The sequence below is a fragment of the Talpa occidentalis genome, unplaced genomic scaffold, assembly GCF_014898055.3.
Source record: "Talpa occidentalis isolate TD23 unplaced genomic scaffold, MPIMG_talOcc4v2.1 talOcc4.13, whole genome shotgun sequence".
In the NCBI taxonomy this organism is placed as follows: domain Eukaryota; kingdom Metazoa; phylum Chordata; class Mammalia; order Eulipotyphla; family Talpidae; genus Talpa; species Talpa occidentalis.
This window is the reverse complement of record NW_023601322.1, coordinates 96484550-96504400: the sequence shown is the minus strand read 5'-3', so window position 1 is coordinate 96504400 and position 19851 is coordinate 96484550. Positions and strand designations below refer to the sequence as shown.

Below are 19851 nucleotides of genomic sequence, written 5' to 3'. Positions count from 1 at the left end.
ATCAACAGCACTGCCTTTCCTTGCCTTGAAATTCGTTGTTTGTAACCTATTGTGGGCTGGGTAAGTAGATAACTACAAGATCCCAATAAATCTAAAACAAGAGCCAAGTATTTTAAGTGAGAACTTGAGAGAATTTGCCATGAGTGCGTGGGTTGGCTCTATGGGATTATGCAGCTAGTAGCAGTGACACACGATCCTTTCCCATCAAAATGAGTAGGGGAAACTCAACCTATAATGCCACAATGAAATAAAACACAGGAACAGTAGGAAAAATAATAGCAAATATGAGGGAAAGAATTAAGAAAACTAAACCTAAGGAAGACAGTAGAAATATATGTAAAAAGGGCCTCCCCGGTGGCGCAGCGGTTGAGCGCTGGCTTGCGAAGCTGCCCGCAGCCTCTGCAGCACTGGTTCGATTCCCGGCTGCTCCCCGGCCACTGGAGGAGGGTCCCACATGGCGCGCAGACCTCTCCTGCCGCCCACTGCTCCCCTCAGCAGTGTCCTTCGGTCCTTCTGCCTGCTCTGCTCCCCGTTCTGGCTCTGGTGAATTCTCTCACCCTCCTGCGCTTCTGACTGTACCCAGTGCTTGTATAAATAAATAAAAATAAATCTTTAAAAAAATATATATGTAAAAGATATTACACAGCATTTTTTAAAATTGAGGTAGTATTAATTTACAGCACAGTGTAAGTTTCAGGTGTCTATGGCTTCACCCCCATCACTAAGGGTCTAGTTCCCATCCACCACCATCCAAACCACCCCCTTCTCTCTATTCTACCTTCCCCACAGTCCCTTCTGGTAACCACCATTCTGTTGTCAGAGTCAAAGCATTTGGTCTTGTTTGCTTTGCTTTATATTTTAACCATTAGTGAAATTGTATGGAAGGGGTTGTCTTTTTCCATCTGACTTATTTCACTTAGCATAATCCCCTTAAGGTCCATCCAGTGTGACACTGTCACAAATGACACCATTGCATCTTTTTTCAGTATACATATGGCTGAGTCATGTTCCGTGGTATATATACACCACAGCTTCTTTCTCATTAGCAACTTAGGTGGTCTCCATATGTTGGTATTGCCTACACAGGATTCTTGGAGCCAGATTTTCTCTTATTCATCTTTATTATAGTCCTAACACCTGGCCTACAACAAATGCAGTATGTGTATAAGCAGATCAGATAAAGGAGGATAAAAAAAGTATCTCTTCCTATTAAGAAAGGAATGCCACTAAAGAGGAAAGGTGCTTGCAAAGGCCAAATGTGACTGTAAAACTGGGGATGAAAAGACTGGCTGAGGAGGACGGGAAGCCAGGCTGCAATAAAGAACTGGGCAATCCTGTTTGGAGATAAGAGATAAGTGGTCAGCTCCCACAGCTGCTGTTACAGAGGCCCAAGCTGGAGGGTAACAAAGAGTGGCAGTCAGGTCAGAACTGGGCAAGCCACAAAAACTGTCCTCCTGCGACTATGGCCAGGCTTGATTTCACGTTTTGCTCTCTTCCCCAGAAACGCAAGACTTGGCTTAAGCACCTGCCTCAACCTGTCCCTTGTACGACAGAAATTAACAAGGACACTACCACATTTGGCATCCTGTTTCTGTCCTCACACATCCACAAACTATAACGTTTAATGATTGGCTAAAGATTGGAGAGGTGTCCCAAAGAATGGGACCATTATCTCTCGCTGTGAAGAGGCCTGAACCAATTCAGTTTAGTTTTGCTATTCAAACGCAGTGGTTCTCAAATTCTCCTGTGCATTAGAATCCCCAGGAGACCTGGAAGGTGGGTCAAGCTCCAGATTTCAGTGAGTCTGGGTGGGACCTGAGAATTTGCTTTTCAAACATTCAATATGTAAAACTGAAATCCTTTGACTAGTAAAATAGTACGTAACATCATTAGCAGAGTAAATTAACTCAGAATAGTTTGTAGTGAATACCAGAAAGATACTGGAGCTAAATAAAACCTTGCTTAGATCTATTTACAGGTTGATGATTTTTAGTAAGATTACTGGAACTCTATAGGCAATGGACAAGTGGAAGTAGTGTGGGCGATAAAGATATTTAAAACATAAGCTCCTGGGGCTCCTTTTTAGAAGTCTCGCACAGACCCATTTACCTCTGATTAAAAAGGGCTTTTTTCACCCAGGAAAGTATATTCCAGGGGCAGAAAGCCAACCACATTGGCAATCCTCATCCACTGAACAGTCGCCCTTAATCCAGAGCTTTTTACTGAACCATTTTTCAATCTTCCCCGGAAGTGTTGGTACCTGAAATTGGAGCAGGAAATTGTGACCTTTTGCTCCAGTCTGATGTAGGTTTCTGTGGAGAAGCTGGAAACCCCGTGGAAAAGGCTTTGCCCTTTCCGTGTTTATGGAGCGAGATGTGTTGTTGAAATCCCAAAACTCAAAAGTACAAATCCAACAAGTGAAGCCCCATTTGTAGTTCACTTGGTGCGAAAGCATCGAGTATCGTTAATTTGGGGCAACAACTAAAGGGAAGCTTTGCATTATTCGAGGACTACAAAACAATTTTTGATTTGCATGCTCTTTCAGTAAAAAAGTGCTTGGTAAATATCAACATCCCATTCCGTATCAGAAATGAAGTTGCTCGGGAACACGGAATTCAGAATGGCATGTAGTAACATGAGTTCACTGGCTGGATTTGTACTTTTGTGTTTCAGGATTTTCGACAAATACATCTTGTTCCAAAGACACAAAAAGAGCATGGGGTTGATTCCCGGGGAGAGATGTAGTCACGAGGTGACGTACTGCCAGCAGCTAGCAAGCAGGAACAGGCCGGAGATGCAAAGTGCCCCTAGTGTAGACAAAGCAGGCTGAGCTCTTGCTTTGAATGCCTTCAGTTTCCGAACAAGCTGCATGAGGAGCCAACCCTGGGCAAAAAATCACGAGGAAGACAAAGTTCTGTCTTTCAGTTCCCTCACTGCATCGTCCCTTGCCCCCTCCCTGGTGGAAGGCTGTGGAAGCATTTTGAATAATGCAATGATGGACCTTAAGGGGACTATGTATGTATCAGAGAGAAATATTCTGACTTCTTCGCCCTGGATTATATTTCGGGGACCCAGACTGGGAGCTTGGATGCCATATTCCCCGAGAAATTAATATTAAGGGTGTGGGAAATCAAGATTATTAGGCCAGAGATGCGGCCTGCTGCGCCACGTGGGCTGCTCCCTGGCGGCCGGGGATCGAACTCGTGCCGCAGAGGCCGCGATCCGCTTCACAGTGTGATGCTTAACCCCTTGCGCCACCACGGAGGCCCCAAAATCAAGCTTGAAAACCCCCACTGAGCAGAGAGTCGTCTCAGGAGGAAGGGGCGGGTGGGGTCAGCCGGGCCGGCGCGCTCACCCCTCGGCCTCGACGGCCCCCCCAGCCCTCAGGGCCCGGGCGCGGCAGGGCCCGGCCCCCCCTCCGCCGCCTGCCCTCGCCTCCCCCTGGGGCGCCCCTAGGGGCGCGGGGCGGCTGCAGCGCCGGCGGCGGCCGGCAGGGGGCGCGGCGGCGGCGGCGCGGGCGGACGTGCGGGCGCCTGGGGGGCGCGGGTGGGGGCTCCGCGGCCCCGCGCTTGGCGCTCGGCGCTCCCGGCTCCCGGCTCCCGGCGCGCGCGGGCGGGCGGGGCGGGGCGGGCCGGGGTCCCGCGGCCGAGCCGCCCCCGCGGGCGCGCGGGCCCGAGCGCGCCGGAGCCTCCCCCGGTGACGCGGCGCGGCCCTTCCTCTTCCTCCGGCGCGCCCCGCCCCCCGCCCGCCGCCGCCCGCCGCCGCCGTCATGTCGGCCCCCGCCGGGCCCCCGCGCGCGGCCGCCAGCGCCCGGCCCCCGCCCCAGCTCGGCGGGGCCGCCGCCCCGGGAGCCCCGCCGCCCGCGGGCCCGGGCCCGGCGCCGCCCCAGCAGAACGGTGAGAGGCGCCCGCGCGGGGCCTAGTGCGGCGCGGCCTGCGCGCCGGCGGGCGGGCGGGCGGGCGGGGGCCGGGCCGGGGCGCGGGGCGCGGGCGGGCGCTGCGCTCGGGGCGGGGGGCGCCCGGGGCGGCGGTTTATGTAACGAGACCCGGGGCCGGACCCCGCGGGGGGCGCGGCCGGGGCGGGGGGGCCGCGGGGCGCCCAGGTGCGGAGAGACCCCGGGGGCCCTCGGGGGACCCCGAGCCGCCCGCGCGGGCGCCGGCGCGGAGCCGAGGCTGCGGGCGCGGGTCCGGGGGCGCGGGGCGCCCGCCCCGGGGCCGGCTGGCTGCCGAGGCCCGAGCACGCTGCCTGCGGGGAGCAGAAGTTAGCGCGCAAGTTTGTGGACAAAGGGGTGGAAATGGGGCGCCCGGGCGGAGCCGCTGTCACCCTGACCCACTTCGGCCTGCGGGGCCGTCCCTGCTGCGGCGGCCGCCCCGGCCTGTGGAGGTGGCTCGCGTTGGAAAGGGAGCAGGTGTCAAACGGATTTCAACGAAAACCTTTAGATCTGGGTGGCTGGGGTTGTTTGTTTTTTTTTTTTAAATCGGAGCTTCACTTGCAGAAATACAAAAAACGTGCCTGAGCTGGTGGGGCTCGGAGGCCCGGCCCCCAGTGCGTTGTGAAAGCCGCTTTGCTGCTCAGGTCGTTGGCTTTCTGCAGGCAGGAGTTTCAGGCAAAAGTGAATGCCAGAGCAAGGGTGGGGGAGGGCGGACGCTTGTCTACACTGCTGGGAACCCTCGGCAGTTAGGGAGTGAATGCACGAGGAAAAAGTCCTGTGTTTGTACAAGAACACAGCCGTGCTAGTCCTCTTCAAAGGCTTGTTGGAGGGACCTATTTTATTATTTTATTAATGAAAATGTACTGGGACTCGTAAATCAGATCAGCCAGCATCTCATTTTTACAGCTGATGCTTTTTAAACACGAAATTTGTTGAGAATCACGTGGAATTTTCTCCTGAGCTCAAAGCAGGGGCCGGGTGCTAGCAGCCTTTGGACTGCTGGCCTGCAGCAGGCATTGTTCACTCAGACGGAGCGGAGTGGCAGGTTTTGTACTCCTGTCCAGAAAGGGACTCTTTGTGGGCACTGTTTGTTGTTGTAAACTTAATATAAATTCCTATTTTTAAACTGCTTGTGTGAGCAGAAAGTAGAACACAGTCATTTAGGCAGCGATCCCAAGTGTTTTGGAGTATTGTAGGCCCGTATCCTGCATTGATCCGAGGCTTGTGTCTTTTCTTGATTTTCTGAGTACGCGTTGTCGTGAACAGTTTTTAAAGTGGTGAATGTTTATCTTAGCCTTACAGGTTTGGTGAATGCTCAGGCAGTGTCAGGATAGCCTTTGTAACTGGGATGTTCGATCTGTAAGAACACACCAGCCTGTCTAGTTCCATGCCAGATGATGCTCCCTGTAGTCATTCCTTCCCTTCAACATGATCCGTTCCTGATTCAGTTCAGCATTTCCTTCGTGCTTATCAGTTGGCTCTTCAAGCTGAGCCTGGTAGAGAAGATTTATGTCACCTGTATCTTGGTGACAATCCATTTGGTCCAGGCATTGAGGGACCAGGGGTGGCAGGAAATTTGACAGGGGTGGCAGGAAAAGGCTCTCTCCAGGCAGAAGGTTAAAGCACAACAGCCGTCTGCAAGTGTGAAAGTGCAGTTTGTGTTCAGAAATTAAGCATTCCTGAGTGGGAGGGAAACCCAGAGAGCTCAAACTGGGAGAAAGGCCTGATGTGTCAGATGTGGAATTTAGGAATTAAAGAACTGGGGTCAGTTTTGTTGTGTGTGGGGGAGTAGTTTAGTGAAATAACAAGATCAAATCTGTTTTTGCTAATCTTAGGGAAAAAGATAGTTTTGCCACATTATATGGGCGTATATATTATATATGTAAAGATTAAGCAGTCGTTTACGACTTGTAGTTTATTCTTTAACCCTATTCTGTTTCTAATGTGTCTCTAAGGAATCCCAGACATGATAAAAAAGAAATAGGTCAGAAGTCTGAGTATGAAACTTCACAGAAGACAGAACTGTGAAACTGGAATGCTACCTAGAGGTCACGTCGGTTGTTATCAGATGTTTTAAAATTGCTTTTTCCTAAGGAAATTGTCTATAGAATCATGATGGAGAAATCAGATGGAAAGCAGAGAGAGGACCAGGTATTTTTGTTGCAGTCTGAAAAATACCTAGTGGACTTCCCAGAGGATCAGGGAAGGATCAGGGTGTTTCTCAGCAATTCGGATGGGCCTGTCACGGTAGCACTGGCCACTATTACATGCTCAGTCCCTGAAATGAGTTACAAGTATTCATGAAACGTTTGTTAAATGAAATCTAATTCAGTCTTCTAGGTGCATGTACACCTCTCCCTTTCCATTTGCAGACTTGTTTCTTTAGAAACTTTCACATTCTCTGCTTCTTTTGTGGGTCTGGCTGCTACCTTGCTTTAACCTAAACCACTCAGTTGAACACAGTTTGACTGAGTCTGTGAAGTGTTTCTTTTAAACTTCCTTCCCTGGCGTTGTGTTTCTACACTTGAGCTTCATTGAGCAGCATATGGACTTTTGGAACTGGTTGTATTTCCATATGAAGTGGTGAATATTTTTCAGCATTTACGCTGCCTTTTGAGATTCCTTCCAAAGCTATATCCTCAGACCTAGCAAGATTAACACAAATAATATTCTGGTAATGATAACATAACTCTAAGATTTATTCCAAAGGACTTGAATTGATAGCGGTCTTTAAAAATTTTATTGGGGGAGGGCTTGCACCCAGATTTAGCAATAAACCACTGCTTTTTAATTCTGCTTTTAGGAAGCAAGTGGTGCTCATTTTCAAGTGAAAATGTGTTTTCTTACTTCCATATGCCTTTTCTGAGAATGGTACTACTGGCAGTTTTCTCATTGAATTATCAATAATACATGAAAGTTGGGATAGTCATGGGAGTTAGGTGACTTCATTCTCAGGGTGTAAATAAAGATACCATTCACTCAGCAATACTATCTGGTTAGATACAGGAAACCCTTCAGTGTTGAGAGCACATGCAAAATTAAAATGATAAACATCTCCTAGGGTGTCTGCAGTGAGTTCCTTTTGATCAGAGCTTCTCTGTGTCTCAGGTTTCCGGCGTCCTTTGTATCCACCCAGAAGCATCAGGTCCTCTCCTGATAACTTCTGTCTAACTTCATTACTGAATACCTCAAGGATCTTATTTCCAAAAAACCAAAAAACAACAAACCACTGGTTTTCTGTAAACCTAAGTCTTTCATCTGGGCTTAAATTTCATTTTTCATTCTCTATATATTGTTTTAGGTATTTGCAGTGACTTTTCCTTCCCACCCCATTCCTTCCCCGCAGGTTTCTGAGATTGTATCTGCAATAATTTTTGTCACATGCATCACCACTGAGCCTTTGGAATGCATGTGTAACCCCTGATGTAGTGAAATGGACAACAGGCTTTCCTAGAAATGAGAGCTGCTTCCCGGTCACCCTGCTGTGGGGCAGTGCATGTGCAGCCTCGTCAGGAGGCGGAGCTAGTGGTGATTGTAGGCTGTGACACAGTCTAGGGTTTGGTGCAGAAAACGTCCTCGGGCTTCAGGGGATAATAATACCTTTCTTGGAGGGTTGTTGAGGGGCTTACATTACATGAGGTACTATTTTGAAAGTATCTGATGCTTCACAAAGCATGTACGAGATGCTTACCAAGGAAGAGTCCCGTTCATTAGCCCTCCTCCTGATCCCCAGGATATAAATTCTTTCGATGACACACTGTGTGCCTTTTCCTCATAGCATTCCCAGCGGTGGCACGCGGTGACCATTCGTTGGGGCCAGTGACCTTGGCTTCATGTTCATTACTGCTTTTGAAAATTGACCACTGATGGGAATCTGCATGTGACCAGCACTCCTCACCCCTGTCTTGTATTTAAGTCTCCATCTCTCTTTTAGACTTTTTAAAATTTTCTTATATTGTCCATCTCCCTTCCCTTGCCTTCCCCTCCACAGGCACTCCTGGAAGGTTTCTTCTTCAGTCCATCTGCTTCAGTTAGCTGACTTGTGGGGCGGGTGGGGTCCAGTCAGTGTCAGGTTTTCTAAAAATGTGTGTAGCAAGGAGCTTGTAGCTGGAACTGGTGAAAAGCAGGATGAAGTGGGGCAGAGAGAGGAAAGAGTAAGACAGTGCCATGCCTAACCAGCGGCCTCGCCTAGCTCTTCTACATTCTTACTATTTCTGAGAAACAGATACTGAGAAGTGTCTGGCTTCCTCACCACTTACCACTTATTGAGAGTTACATGGATTAGTGCCCTTCCACATCTTTATTTGGCTATAAAATGACAAGTGACACTACACATTTGTCGAGAATCATATAAGATGATATATAGAAAAGCAAAGCACCTGGCGTGTTGTAGGTTTTCAACCAGTATTGGTTTCCTTCTGCTTTTAGCACCTACCATCATGGCATCTGGCTAGAGTAGATGGTAGGTGAGGGCCAGGACTAATCTGCTCTTACTCTGGGAGACTGGGTCAGATGGACCATGGGCTGTGTCTCTCAGCGCAGTCTGTAGCAGGAACTGGCACAGTTACTTTGTAGGTTTTAGCCTTCCATTAGCTAATCCAGGGTGTCGGGATGAGACTGGAACTCCCTAGGTTTTAAGTCACTAGGGCTTTTAATTGTAGAGCTCTCTAGAAGGATGTCTACGTAAAAATTTTTTTATGCTTTTTAACAACTGCATTTTAATAATATTATTGATATTGTGTTGGCAGGGGTGGCATGTTATTAATGTGAAATAATTAGTACCACATGCACTGACCATATGGATTCTGGCTTTGACTGGAACAGGACCCTGTAATCATGCCTGTGCTGTTCCAGACTCAGTCCTGTGGTGGTAGCTCGCGAGGTCTGGAGTCTGGGGCGACGGGGCCAGCCGGGTAAATTGTGACAGGAACTGTCACACTGACTGTTTATGGCTGGTTCAAAAGGGTTAATATCTCGACAGGGATGATCGTTACAGTGCTGCTGCCTGAATAGCGACCTCCTTCTCCCTACTTCACTGATAAATTAGTTTTGTTTCTTAGAGGTGCCTCTCCAAGCAAGTATGGAAATGCCTCATTTGGACAGAGGAGTTTGTACTCTGCTGACCTTTGATGCTTATTTTTAAGTTAATGAAAACTTTTCATTTGGCCTTTTAATAAGTCCTAATATCTGATTCAAGAAAAGATTAATGAAATGAAGGTTTTTGATGTTTCATTCGTGCTTCTCTGTCAAGGTGAGGGGCATCTTATTTAATTTTTTTTTTAATTTTTAAAAAAGATTTATTTATTTATTTATACAAGCACTGGGTACAGTCAGAAGCACAGGAGGGTGAGAGAATTCACCGGAGCAGGAGCGGGGAACAGAACAGGCAGACTGACAAAATACACTGCTGAGGGGAGCAGCGGGCGAGACAGGAGAGGTCTGTGCACCATGTGGGACCCTCGCTGGCGGCCGGGGATCAAACTGGCGCTGTAGAGGCTGCGGGCAGCTTCGCAGCCCAGTGCTCAACCGCTGCGCCACCAGGGGAGGCCCTTATTTAAGGTTTTAACTCATTAAATACACAGAACCTATGATTAATTTTTTGTACAGTGACTAGAAGTTCCATAAGTGCTTGTTTTTTAAACTGTGATTTCCACGTCAGGTTTGCTTAAAGCAGAGATTTGATGAGAATCTAATCTGAAAGGAGACTGTGTCACACAGGTGCATATATCCTTTGGGCAGATCCTGTGATGAGTTATTCTTAACAAAGGGGGCATGGATGCTTATAGAAAAATCTCCGTGGTGTGTGACAGTCTCAGTCAGAATGACCATTGTAAAGGTATATAGACTATTTGTTAAAGATACCTTGTCCACTTCTCAAATTGGATTGGTACCAGTGAGTAGATAGTGTGTTAGAATGATCTATTTCTTTGTATACAGGCAGTCCTCACTTGAAGCCAAGTATGTACATTTTTTTCAGTGATTGTATATAATCTGCTTTTTCAAAGATTTGTTTGTTAATATTTTTTACTGAGGCACTTTGGTGGATGTCATAATTTTTGATTCTAAGATAGGTTTCCACATTTTTTGCATACTTTTATTTTCATATGTGCCTATGTTCAACTCACCCTCCAACAAACCACCATTTCTACATAAAACTAAGAAATTGTGGTGTGACTTAGAATTGGTGGAGTTTTTAAGTTGTCTTTACCCGAAATGGACGTCATGACAAATAGTAGTTGTGTGCAGATCTGCCTTTGACAACTAAATGTGTCTGAGTGAAGCCTCCAAATATCTCCCCATTCTAACCTGTGGAATCTTTGCAGTTGGGATTAGGTAAGGCTCTTTAGATGGGGAGAGGCCAGGGATCTAGGTGGGCCTGATGTCAAACTGGAGGAGTCGGAGCCAGCAGAGAAAGGAAGAACTGAAGCAGAGGTTGGAATGATGTGCTTTAAAGGTGGGGGAAGGGGTCACAAGCCAAGGAATGTAGGTGGCTACCCGAAGGTGAAAAAGATAAGGAAAGGATTCTCTTCTCAGAGCCTGAGAAGAAACCAGCTCTGCCCATCACAACTTGACATTAGCCCAGTGAAGCTGATTTTGGACTTCTAATCTCCAGAAGTGTGAGAGAAGAAATCTGTGTTATTTTATGCAACATGTTGTAGTAGTTGTAGGAAACCAGTATATCTGGTAAGATTAAAAAAAGATGGGGGGTGGCAGTATCAAACACCGTAGATGTCATGAAATACAGTGGATTTATGCTTTCCTATGGGTTGATCCTGCTCTTATACTCGAACTACTACAGAATAAAAAGTGTAAAATGCTGAAATAAAAATACTTGGACCTGTATAATGGTCTTGTACAGGACCAATATAAGTTACGTAGTGGAAGCCCTTAAAGTTTTGACTTCCTTCTCTTTTAAATGCCATGTTGTTTGTGTTTATACACTGTGGTGGAGTAAGTGCCTGACACAAATATTTTTCACTTAAGGAATTTACAGTTAGATATGGTAGTACTTGTCATCATTGTAAGTATTTTGTGCTACAACATTCAGTGTATTCTTGAAGGAATTAAAATTTGAACACCTGCATTTTTAGAAAGGCAATTTTCAGAACACTATCCATATTTACATATTTACTTAGTCCCTTCAGAATTCTTTATAAGACAACTATACTCTGCCCTAGCCAACCTCTTCGATGGTCTCTTAAAAAAAAGCTCTGGTGTAGTCTTTCCTGATGATGTGCTATGAATTCTTGGCTTTTTTTGTGCCAAGCCATCATCCTATGTCACGTCCCCATGACAGTAGGCATCTAATATGCAGAATTACCTTTTATTTATTCATCAGATTTTGACAGACACAGGGGAAGGCCGTGTGTGGGTCAGGATATTAAGGCACACAGGAAAGTCATTGTGAGCAGCAAAGCAGGAGAACTGAACTGAGCAGGGTGAGATTGTGATGGGCCTTTGCATTCATTTCTCTTTGCCATTGTAACAAATTACCTAAACTATTTGCTTAAAACAAAATGAATGCATTCTCTGTAGCTCAGAAGTCTAATGGGGCTAAAATCAAGGTGTCTGAGGACTGTATTCCTCTCCTGAGGCTCTAGCGGATAATTCATTCCTTTGCCTTGCCCTCCTCAGAGGCTGCCCACATTCCTTGGCTCACAGCCCACTCTTCCCCATCCTAGCCAGCAGCCCTGCATCTCACTGAGAAGGTGACTGTCCTCACATCTTCTTTTGACTCTCCTCTGCCTCCCTCCGTCACTTTTAAGGACTCTTTTTTTTTTTTTTTAAACACTGCACCCCTTGGATAATCAACGATAATCTCCTTGTTTTGAGTGCAGCTGATTAACAACCCCAGTACCATCTGCAGTGTTCACTCCCCATTGCCATTAACCTGATGTTTGCACAGGTTCCCGGGAGTGGGGCAAGGACATCAGGTGGGGAGGAATTATTCTGCCTTCCACCACCTTATAGGCCACGTTAAAGAATTGGTGAAAAGACAAAGCATCAAAAGGCTTTAAACTAGGAAGTTGCACCATCAGATTTGCTTTCTGGAAAAATCGCTCTGGCTGTTTGGTATACTCATTTCTCTAAAAAGTTATGTCATACAGTTTAGTAGGTCATTTCCAACATTTTTTTCCATCAGTGTTTTAAAAACTTGTTATTGTGCGGTAGGTTTAAATTTGCACAAGTGATGCAAAGATAATAGAAAATACTGCACCCTGTAGTCACCTTCCCCTGAAGTCTTCTCATGTCTCAACATCTTCCCCCCAAAATGGTACATTTATCAAACTAGGAAACTAACTTGGATGAAATACAGTTAACTCAAATACAGTTTTTATTTCATTTCACCAGTTTTTTCACTAAGTTAAAGAATTCTTGTCCCGGATCCAGTCCAAGGTGGCATGTTGCACTCCGTTCTCCTGTGACTGTTGCTCAGTCTTTTCTTTGTTTAGGACTTTGTGCTGTTTCGTAGATGTTCACTCATGGCAGGTTTGCTGGCGCTTTTTCATAAAGGAGATTTCATGGGTTCAGAGTCGGATGAAGTGTCCTTATCAGATCAGATCAGGGGTTACGTGATGGCCACGTGTTTGTTACTGGTCCTGTTAACTTGACCACTTGATCAAGGGAATGTCTTTGTCAACTCGGGCTGCTGTGATAAATCCCACACACCAATGGCTTAAATCACAAACATTTATTTTCCACCGGTTCTGGAGACTGGACCCTGAGGTAGAGTTGGTTGGTCCTGGGAAGACCCTCTTGCTGAGTCGTGAGGCTGCCATCTCGCCGTGTTCGCGAGGTGTTTCCTGCACGCACGCGTAGAGAAGAGACCGCTTCCTTTTTCCATTGCGAGGACCACCATGAGGTCTCGTCCTTCGTGACTTAATCCATCTAATGACTTCCCAAGGAATGCATCTTATTACCATCAAAGAGGGGTGAGGGCTTCAACTTAAGAATTTTGGGAGTATATTTGCAGCCCACAGAAGGGTCTGCATGCCTGTATCTTTCACAGTAAAAGTAGTATTTTTTTCTTGTTCTTACTCTGTTAGGACTAAGTCACTTAATTCCTGACTGTTTTCAATAGAAAAGGAACTAAGTTTTACCTCCTGGAATAAGGGCTATCAAATACTTTGTGGGCATATTGTAAAATTGCCACAGGAATTAATACATATTCTTGGGGAGATCCTTTGATGTCACTGTCCTTTTTCTCCTTAAAATTTCAGTCACTGGGGCCTCCCCGGTGGCGCAGCGGTTGAGCGCTGGGTTGCGAGGCTGCCCGCAGCCTCTGCAGCGCCGGTTCCATCCCGGGCCACCGGGGAGAGTCCCACATGGGGAAATTCCCACCTGGCGTGCAGACCTCTGCTGCCGCCCGCCGCTCCCCTCAACAGTGTATGTCATCAGTCTGCCTGCTCTGCTCCCTGCTCTGGCTCTGGTGAATTCTCTCACCCTCCCACGCTTCTGACTGTACCCAGTGCTTGTATAAATAAATAAATAAATCTTTTAAAAAAAAAATTTCAGTCACTGATTCTAGTAACCCTTCTTGGCTCTCACCTGCAGTAATTATTACTGTGAATTCTAATGAGTTTCTCTTTCCCTCATCCCTTCTACTTGTATTATTTGGAATTTTTCTGTAAAAATAAGACTTGCCCTTCTTTTTCCATTATAGGCCCCTGAATATTTTCTTTCTTTGAATTATAATCTAGTACTATCATTTATATTTGTTGCTCAAGTTGTTACAACTTTGGCCATTGGGAGTTTTTTCAGTTGACTCCTTTGTGTCTTTGCCCCCATCCTTTTGTTTTTTAGCACTTTCTTACTTTTTGGCACCATAAGATACTCCATCTTGTAGTTGCTCAAGCTCAGCACTAGAATCAGCCCTTTGTCCGAGGAGCCCCTGTTCCTTTTGTTTGGACTTGGTATTTAGAAACCAAGAACGGGACCCTGGATATCCTTCCTGGTACCAAGGTGTCACTGCTTCTAGTCTCTCATTGGGCAAAGCTAGGAGATACGCAGACACACCTCCCCCGCAGCCCATTTACATAAGCATCTAGAACTGTGTGTTTCCATCTGTGCATGGATTTACTAAACACCTGTCAGGTTATGCATTTGTAATAGAGTTAGACTGATTTGTCATTTTCCTTCCATCCTAGATTTTTTTGACATCCTCATTGACTTTTTGCAACATTTTGCATGTAGTTTGCATCCATTCTCTAGTACTGCTTTGCAGGTTTTGACAAAAGCAGCAGTCAGGCACCACCACTGCAGCACCTACGGATCAGTTCCAGTCACCAAAAAGGTTGTCTGCATATAGGCCCTTTGTAGTCAACACCTCTCCCCTCTGGTTACCTGCCCTGTAACCATTGCTGTGTTTTTCATCCCTCCCACTCTGCCTCTTGCAGAATATCTGATAAATGGAAGCATAAAATATTTAGAGTCAGCTCTATTCATCCAAGCTGTTGCATGAGCCAACCTCTGTTCTCTTTTATTGCTCTGTTGTATTGTGTTGTATGTAGGTGACAGGATTGTTTATCCACTCCTCTGCTGTTGTTGCCAGTCAACTGCAGTAAACATTCATGTGCTGGTTTTTGGGTAAACACAAGGTTCCGCTCAATGAAGTAAATATGTAGGAGTAGGACTGCTAGTTTAATGGTTAGCCTGTGTTTAATTTACAGGAAACTTCCATACTATTTTCCAGGGTGGTCGTACTATTTTGCATCCCCTACAACAATGTGTGAAAGTGCCTGTTGCAGCACATCTTTGCCAACATTTGGTATTTTTGTTTTGTTTTAGTCATTCTAATGAATGTGGAGATATGTCATGATGGTTTTAATTAGCCTTTTTCTGATGGCTAATGATGCTCATCCATATATCTTCTTTGGTGATTATCTTTTGAGATTTTTCACCAGTTTTTGGTTGTATCATCTGTTTTCTTTACTATTCCCTTTAAGTGTTCTTAGTATATTCTGGATACAGTCCTCTTTTTTTTTATATTTAATGGGCAGTTTTATTAGATAAAGGATAGGGCAGTAAAAGACAGTTGCATAGACGCAAGCGGGCAGGAAGAGCTGTCCCAGAAAGGACAAGCTTGCTGAGAGAGGCCTGCGTGGTTGCAGGCAGGCGGTCTTGAGGAGAGCGGCCTCTGCTGAGGGAGGTCAGTGAAGAGAAGGCCCCGCAGGTGCAGGTCACGGGTGGGCAGGAGCCTGCTGCCCTGCAGAAGGAGAGAGTTGGTGAAAGGAAGCACCTGCATATCACAGGAGGGCAGAAAGCCCGCTGCTACAATCCTCTTTTGAGTATGTGATTTGCAAATATCTTCTCCTAATCTGTGGCTTATCTTTTAATTTTCTTAGTGCTTTTAGCAAAGAAAATTCTTAATTTATAAGTCTACTTTATCAGTATTTCCTGTCACTGATCATGTTTTTAATGTTATAGGTAAGAAGAACTTAATGCCAAACCCATATTCACCTAGATACTCTTCTGTATTTTCCTTCTAGAAGTTTTTTTTTTTAATTTTACTTTTAGGTCTGTAGTCATTTTGACTTAGTTTTTGTTTGCGGTCTGAGAAGTGTTGAATTTTGCTTTTTTCCCTGTGCATTGCTTGAAACCCTTTGTTGAGAAAACTATCTCTCCTCCATCAAGTTGTCTTGTGCCTTTGTGAGAAATGAGTTGGTCATGCTTTTGTGAGTCTGTTTCCACACTGTTGTCTTCTGTGTGTCTATCCTTTTACTAGTGCCACATTTTCTTCATCACTGTAGCATATGTAAAGTAAGTCTGGAAAGGAGGCAATGTGAACCTGCTGTTTTTTTCCCCTCAAAATTAAAAAAAAATTTTGCTGTTTCACTACCTTTGCTTTTCCATAGAAATTTTTAAATCAACTGTTGATTCCTGCCAGAGAAGCCTGCTATCTTTTATTGAGATTGTTTTCAGTCTGAAGATCAAAGTTAACATAAATTCTATCTTAGTATTAAGTCTTCCAATCTATAAACATGGGATGTAAATGCATTTATTTAAAATCTTGATTTCTTTGATCAGTCTTTTGTAGTTTTTTGCACATAGATCCTTCATGTTTCATTAGGTTTATAGTCTAATCTTTATTTTTGATGTTATTATAAATAATGTTTTGTTAAAGTTTAAATCCCATTTGTCTTTCGCTGGTCTTCGGAAGTACAATTTACTTTTGTATTTTCACCTTGTATCTTGTTTCTTTGATAAACGCTCTTATTAGTTACAGGCTTTTGTTTCGTAGAATTTTTTGTAGTTTTTACATAATCATGTCTTTTTATAAAGAGAATGTTTTATTTCTTCCTTTATAATCTGTGTGCTATTTCTCTTTTTCTTGCTTCATTGAAGTGTTTTGTACATGCTGAACATTTTTAAATAGGACTGGTGAGAGAGGGTATATCCTTATTTTTTCCTAATCTAGAAAGAAAGCAGTTTGTATATTGCTGTTGTATGATGTTTGCTGTAAGTTTTTGGCTGTTCCTCGTTAGGGACATTTCCTTTTTTTCCTTTTTAGTATGCTGAGAGTTTTTGTAATCATGAATGGATGTTGATTTTTGTCTTGTGATTTTCTCTAGCTATATGGTGAATTACACTGAATGTACTTCAAATGTTGAGCCAGTCTTGCATTCCTGGTGTAAACCCCATTTATTTTAAAATCATTTCTCTTTCTTTGTTTATATTAGCTACGTGTTCATTCACTAATGAAAGTGCTTTGAAGTCTTTTTTTATTTTATTTTTTTATTTTTTTTTTTTTTAATAGAGGCATGTTTTATTTATTTATTTATTTGTTTGTTTGTTTATACATGCACTGGGTACAGTCAGAAGCGCGGGAGGGTGAGAGAATTCACCAGAGCCAGAGCAGGGAGCAGAGCAGGCAGAAGGACTGAAGCACACTGCTGAGGGGAGCAGCGGGCGGCAGGAGAGGTCTGCGCGCCATGTGGGGCCCTCCTCTGGTGGCCGGGGAGCAGCTGGGGATCGAACCGGCACCGCAGAGGCCGCGGGCAGCTTCGCAACCCAGCGCTCAACCGCTGCGCCACCGGGGAGGCCCTGAAGTCTTTTTTTAAAAAAAAAAAGATTTTTTATTTTATTTTTATATTCCCCATACAATTGCAAACCCCTTATTTTGACCCCATTCTCTCCTTTCCCCTCCCACCCCCCATAGTGTGTCTCTGGTTCATAGTTGTTTGTTGATTTTGATTTTTTCTTTCTTATAGTTATTCTTTTTCCTGGTCCCTTATTTAGGTTTTATTTATTTATTTGTAAATTCTTTTTATTTATTTATTTATTTATACAAGCACTGGATACAGTCAGAAGCACAGGAGGGTGAGAGAATTCACCAGAGCCAGAGCGAGGAACAAAACAGGCAGACTGACTAAATACACTGCTGAGGGGAGCAGCGGGCGTGGCAGTAGAGGTTTGTCGCGCCATGTGGGACTCTCACTGGAGGCCGGGGATCGAACTGGCGGCGCTGTAGAGGCTGTAGGCAGCTTCGCAGCCCAGCGCTCAACCACTGAGCCACCAAGGGAGGCGTAAATGTATTTACGCATACAAGCATACAAGAACCAGGGTACAGGCCAGAGTTGTGGGGGGTGGTGAGAGGACTTACAAGAGACAGAATTGGGAACAGAACAGGCAGAATGACTGAAATACACTGCTGAGGGGAGCAGTGGGTGAGTCAGGAGAGGTCAGCTGCATCATGTGGATATCTCCCTGGCCAGGGATTGAACTCTTGCCACAGTAGCTGCAGATAGCTTCATAGGTTGCGTCTTAACCCCCTGCGCCACTAGGGAGGCCCTGAAGTCTTTGTTTTTTGCTGTATTCAGCTTGTGAACCACTTTGATTTTCATCTCTGTGTGCTTTTTTTTGCTGGACATCCTGGTGTCTCTCCTATGTCTGCACAGTTGCCAAGTAGGACTTGACCCAACAATTGTAACTGATAGTGAATTACTTTTAGAAAAGTAAAACGAGTAAATACAAAGGTTTACCTAAAATATACTCATTGCCTTGTGGATTATTTTTTTAAAATTAAAAACAGCGTAGATGGCCAATAATAGAGAATTGATTAAAATAAATGACTGCCATTCAAACATTAACAATCCTGATGGAAAGATATTCAAGTCATGCTAAATAGAAACCTCATATGGAAATATACACTATAGTCTCACATCTGCCTAATTAAATTATGCAGGTATTTGTAGAAAGGAAATATTGGAGAGACATACAACAGAATGTGAGTAGCAATTCTCTCATATTGTAAGGCTGTGAATTTTTTTTATTTGATCAGTTTGTATCTCTTCTTACAATGACTGTATTTTATATCTACTTCAAGTTATTTTTTTCAAAATTAAACTAGTCACATAAATGGCTGATCTCTTCTCTCCACAACCTTTTAGGAGTTTTAAAATATCAGTTAGCCTTTCCATATATGCTACAGAATCATTTGGAAAGATCTACAGATCTGTATCTAATTTGTCCCAGAAAGCCAGTTATCATTCCTTTTTTCTTAGAAGTCAGTAGCTTTAATGAGATTTGGCAGTACCTCAAAATGACTTTTATAATTAATATTTCTATTCATGTCTAAGTATTTAGATCCAGGTTAAAAGCATTCCATATAAGCTGTGATTAATTTCCCTTTGTCTTTTCTGCTGTAGCAGCATTCTGTAGGAGTTAATACACATCACATATATAATTTAGATTGTCTAGAAAATATACTAAAATATAAAAAAGATGTAAGTAAAATAAATTTTAATTTATCCAATTATCCCAATATATACAAGTATTATCACTTTAACTAGTATTCATTGTTAAAAAGTTACTGAGACATGTTTACCTTTTCCATACTGTTTCTTCAAAATCCTTTGTTTGTTTTATTTTGTAGTACTTACCAGTTAGGCGTAGCCCAATTTCACTGCTCAGTAACCACAGTTGCTGGTGGTTGCCTTGTTGAACAGTGCAGAACAGAGCACATGTCTGTGTTCCAGCAGTTTTGCTGTCATGAAAGACCTGATTCTCAGCCCTTAGTTGTTTCCCTTTTTGTTCTTTTTGAGGGTACCTGCACTGTTTTTCCCGTATTTTACTTAAGCTTTACAGCACTCGGATAATGTATTCTAAGAAGAAACTATTTTTCTAATAGGACAGCTTAGTGCATTATGTACATACTTACACAAATTATGTTTAACTTATTTGAAGATAACGTTTTCTTTTGTGTTTAGTAGAAGTGGATGTATTTCAGTTTTAGAATCTGAATTTTTAAAAATAGTAATTAGTTGCTGTTCCCAGTTGCTATTACTACATATTACATCACACCCAAACTTAATGACTTAAGACAACCACTTTATTATGCTTGCTGATTCTGTTGATCAGGAATTAGATAGGACACTGCTCTGATGTTTAGGAAAACTTAGGAGTGATTCAGATTCAGTGGCTGGAGATTGGAATAATCTGGAAGGCTCATTTATTCACATATCTGGCACCTGGACTGGAATGACTCAAAGACTCAGACTTCAAACCAGGGTACTACCATGTGACCTTTTCTTGGGGCTTGGCTTCCTCAGACCAAGGCAGCTCTGGAGTAATTGGACTTCCTCTGTGGCAGCTCAGGGACCACATGCAAGTGTGCCTTCAAACAGTACAGAAGCTGATTGATTACCTGTGCCCACACCTGGAAAGTCACACAGCTTCTCCTCTGCCATTGCTCAGAATGAAGGAGTGTAGATATGGACCCAGAATATCAAAGGATTTAGGGACTGACTATGTTTTAAAACTGCCGCAGTTGCTGAGGAAAATACAGGCAAATAAAAATGCTAATATTAATGAAATTCTAATAATTTTCTGTACAATCTATGTTGTTTTTAAGAACAAATATAGGCATATATAAACTTTATAATAATTGCCACACTTAGTTTTTAGTATTTTTATACAGA

At 44.1% G+C, this 19851-nt stretch overlaps 1 protein-coding gene across 2 annotated transcripts in view; it reads left to right on the top strand.

The window, feature by feature from the left end:
* Positions 1 to 3768: 3768 nt before the first annotated feature.
* The window catches only part of SEC24B (SEC24 homolog B, COPII coat complex component), a 76210-nt gene continuing 60127 nt past the window's right edge, over positions 3769 to 19851 (top strand). The window contains exon 1 of one of the 2 annotated variants that reach the window (XM_037509562.1): positions 3769 to 3896. In XM_037509562.1, coding sequence (XP_037365459.1) covers positions 3770 to 3896 — 127 coding nt within the window. In that variant the 5' untranslated portion in view covers position 3769. The remainder of the gene's footprint in view (positions 3897 to 19851) is intronic. The other variant, XM_037509563.2, reaches the window with a different exon arrangement.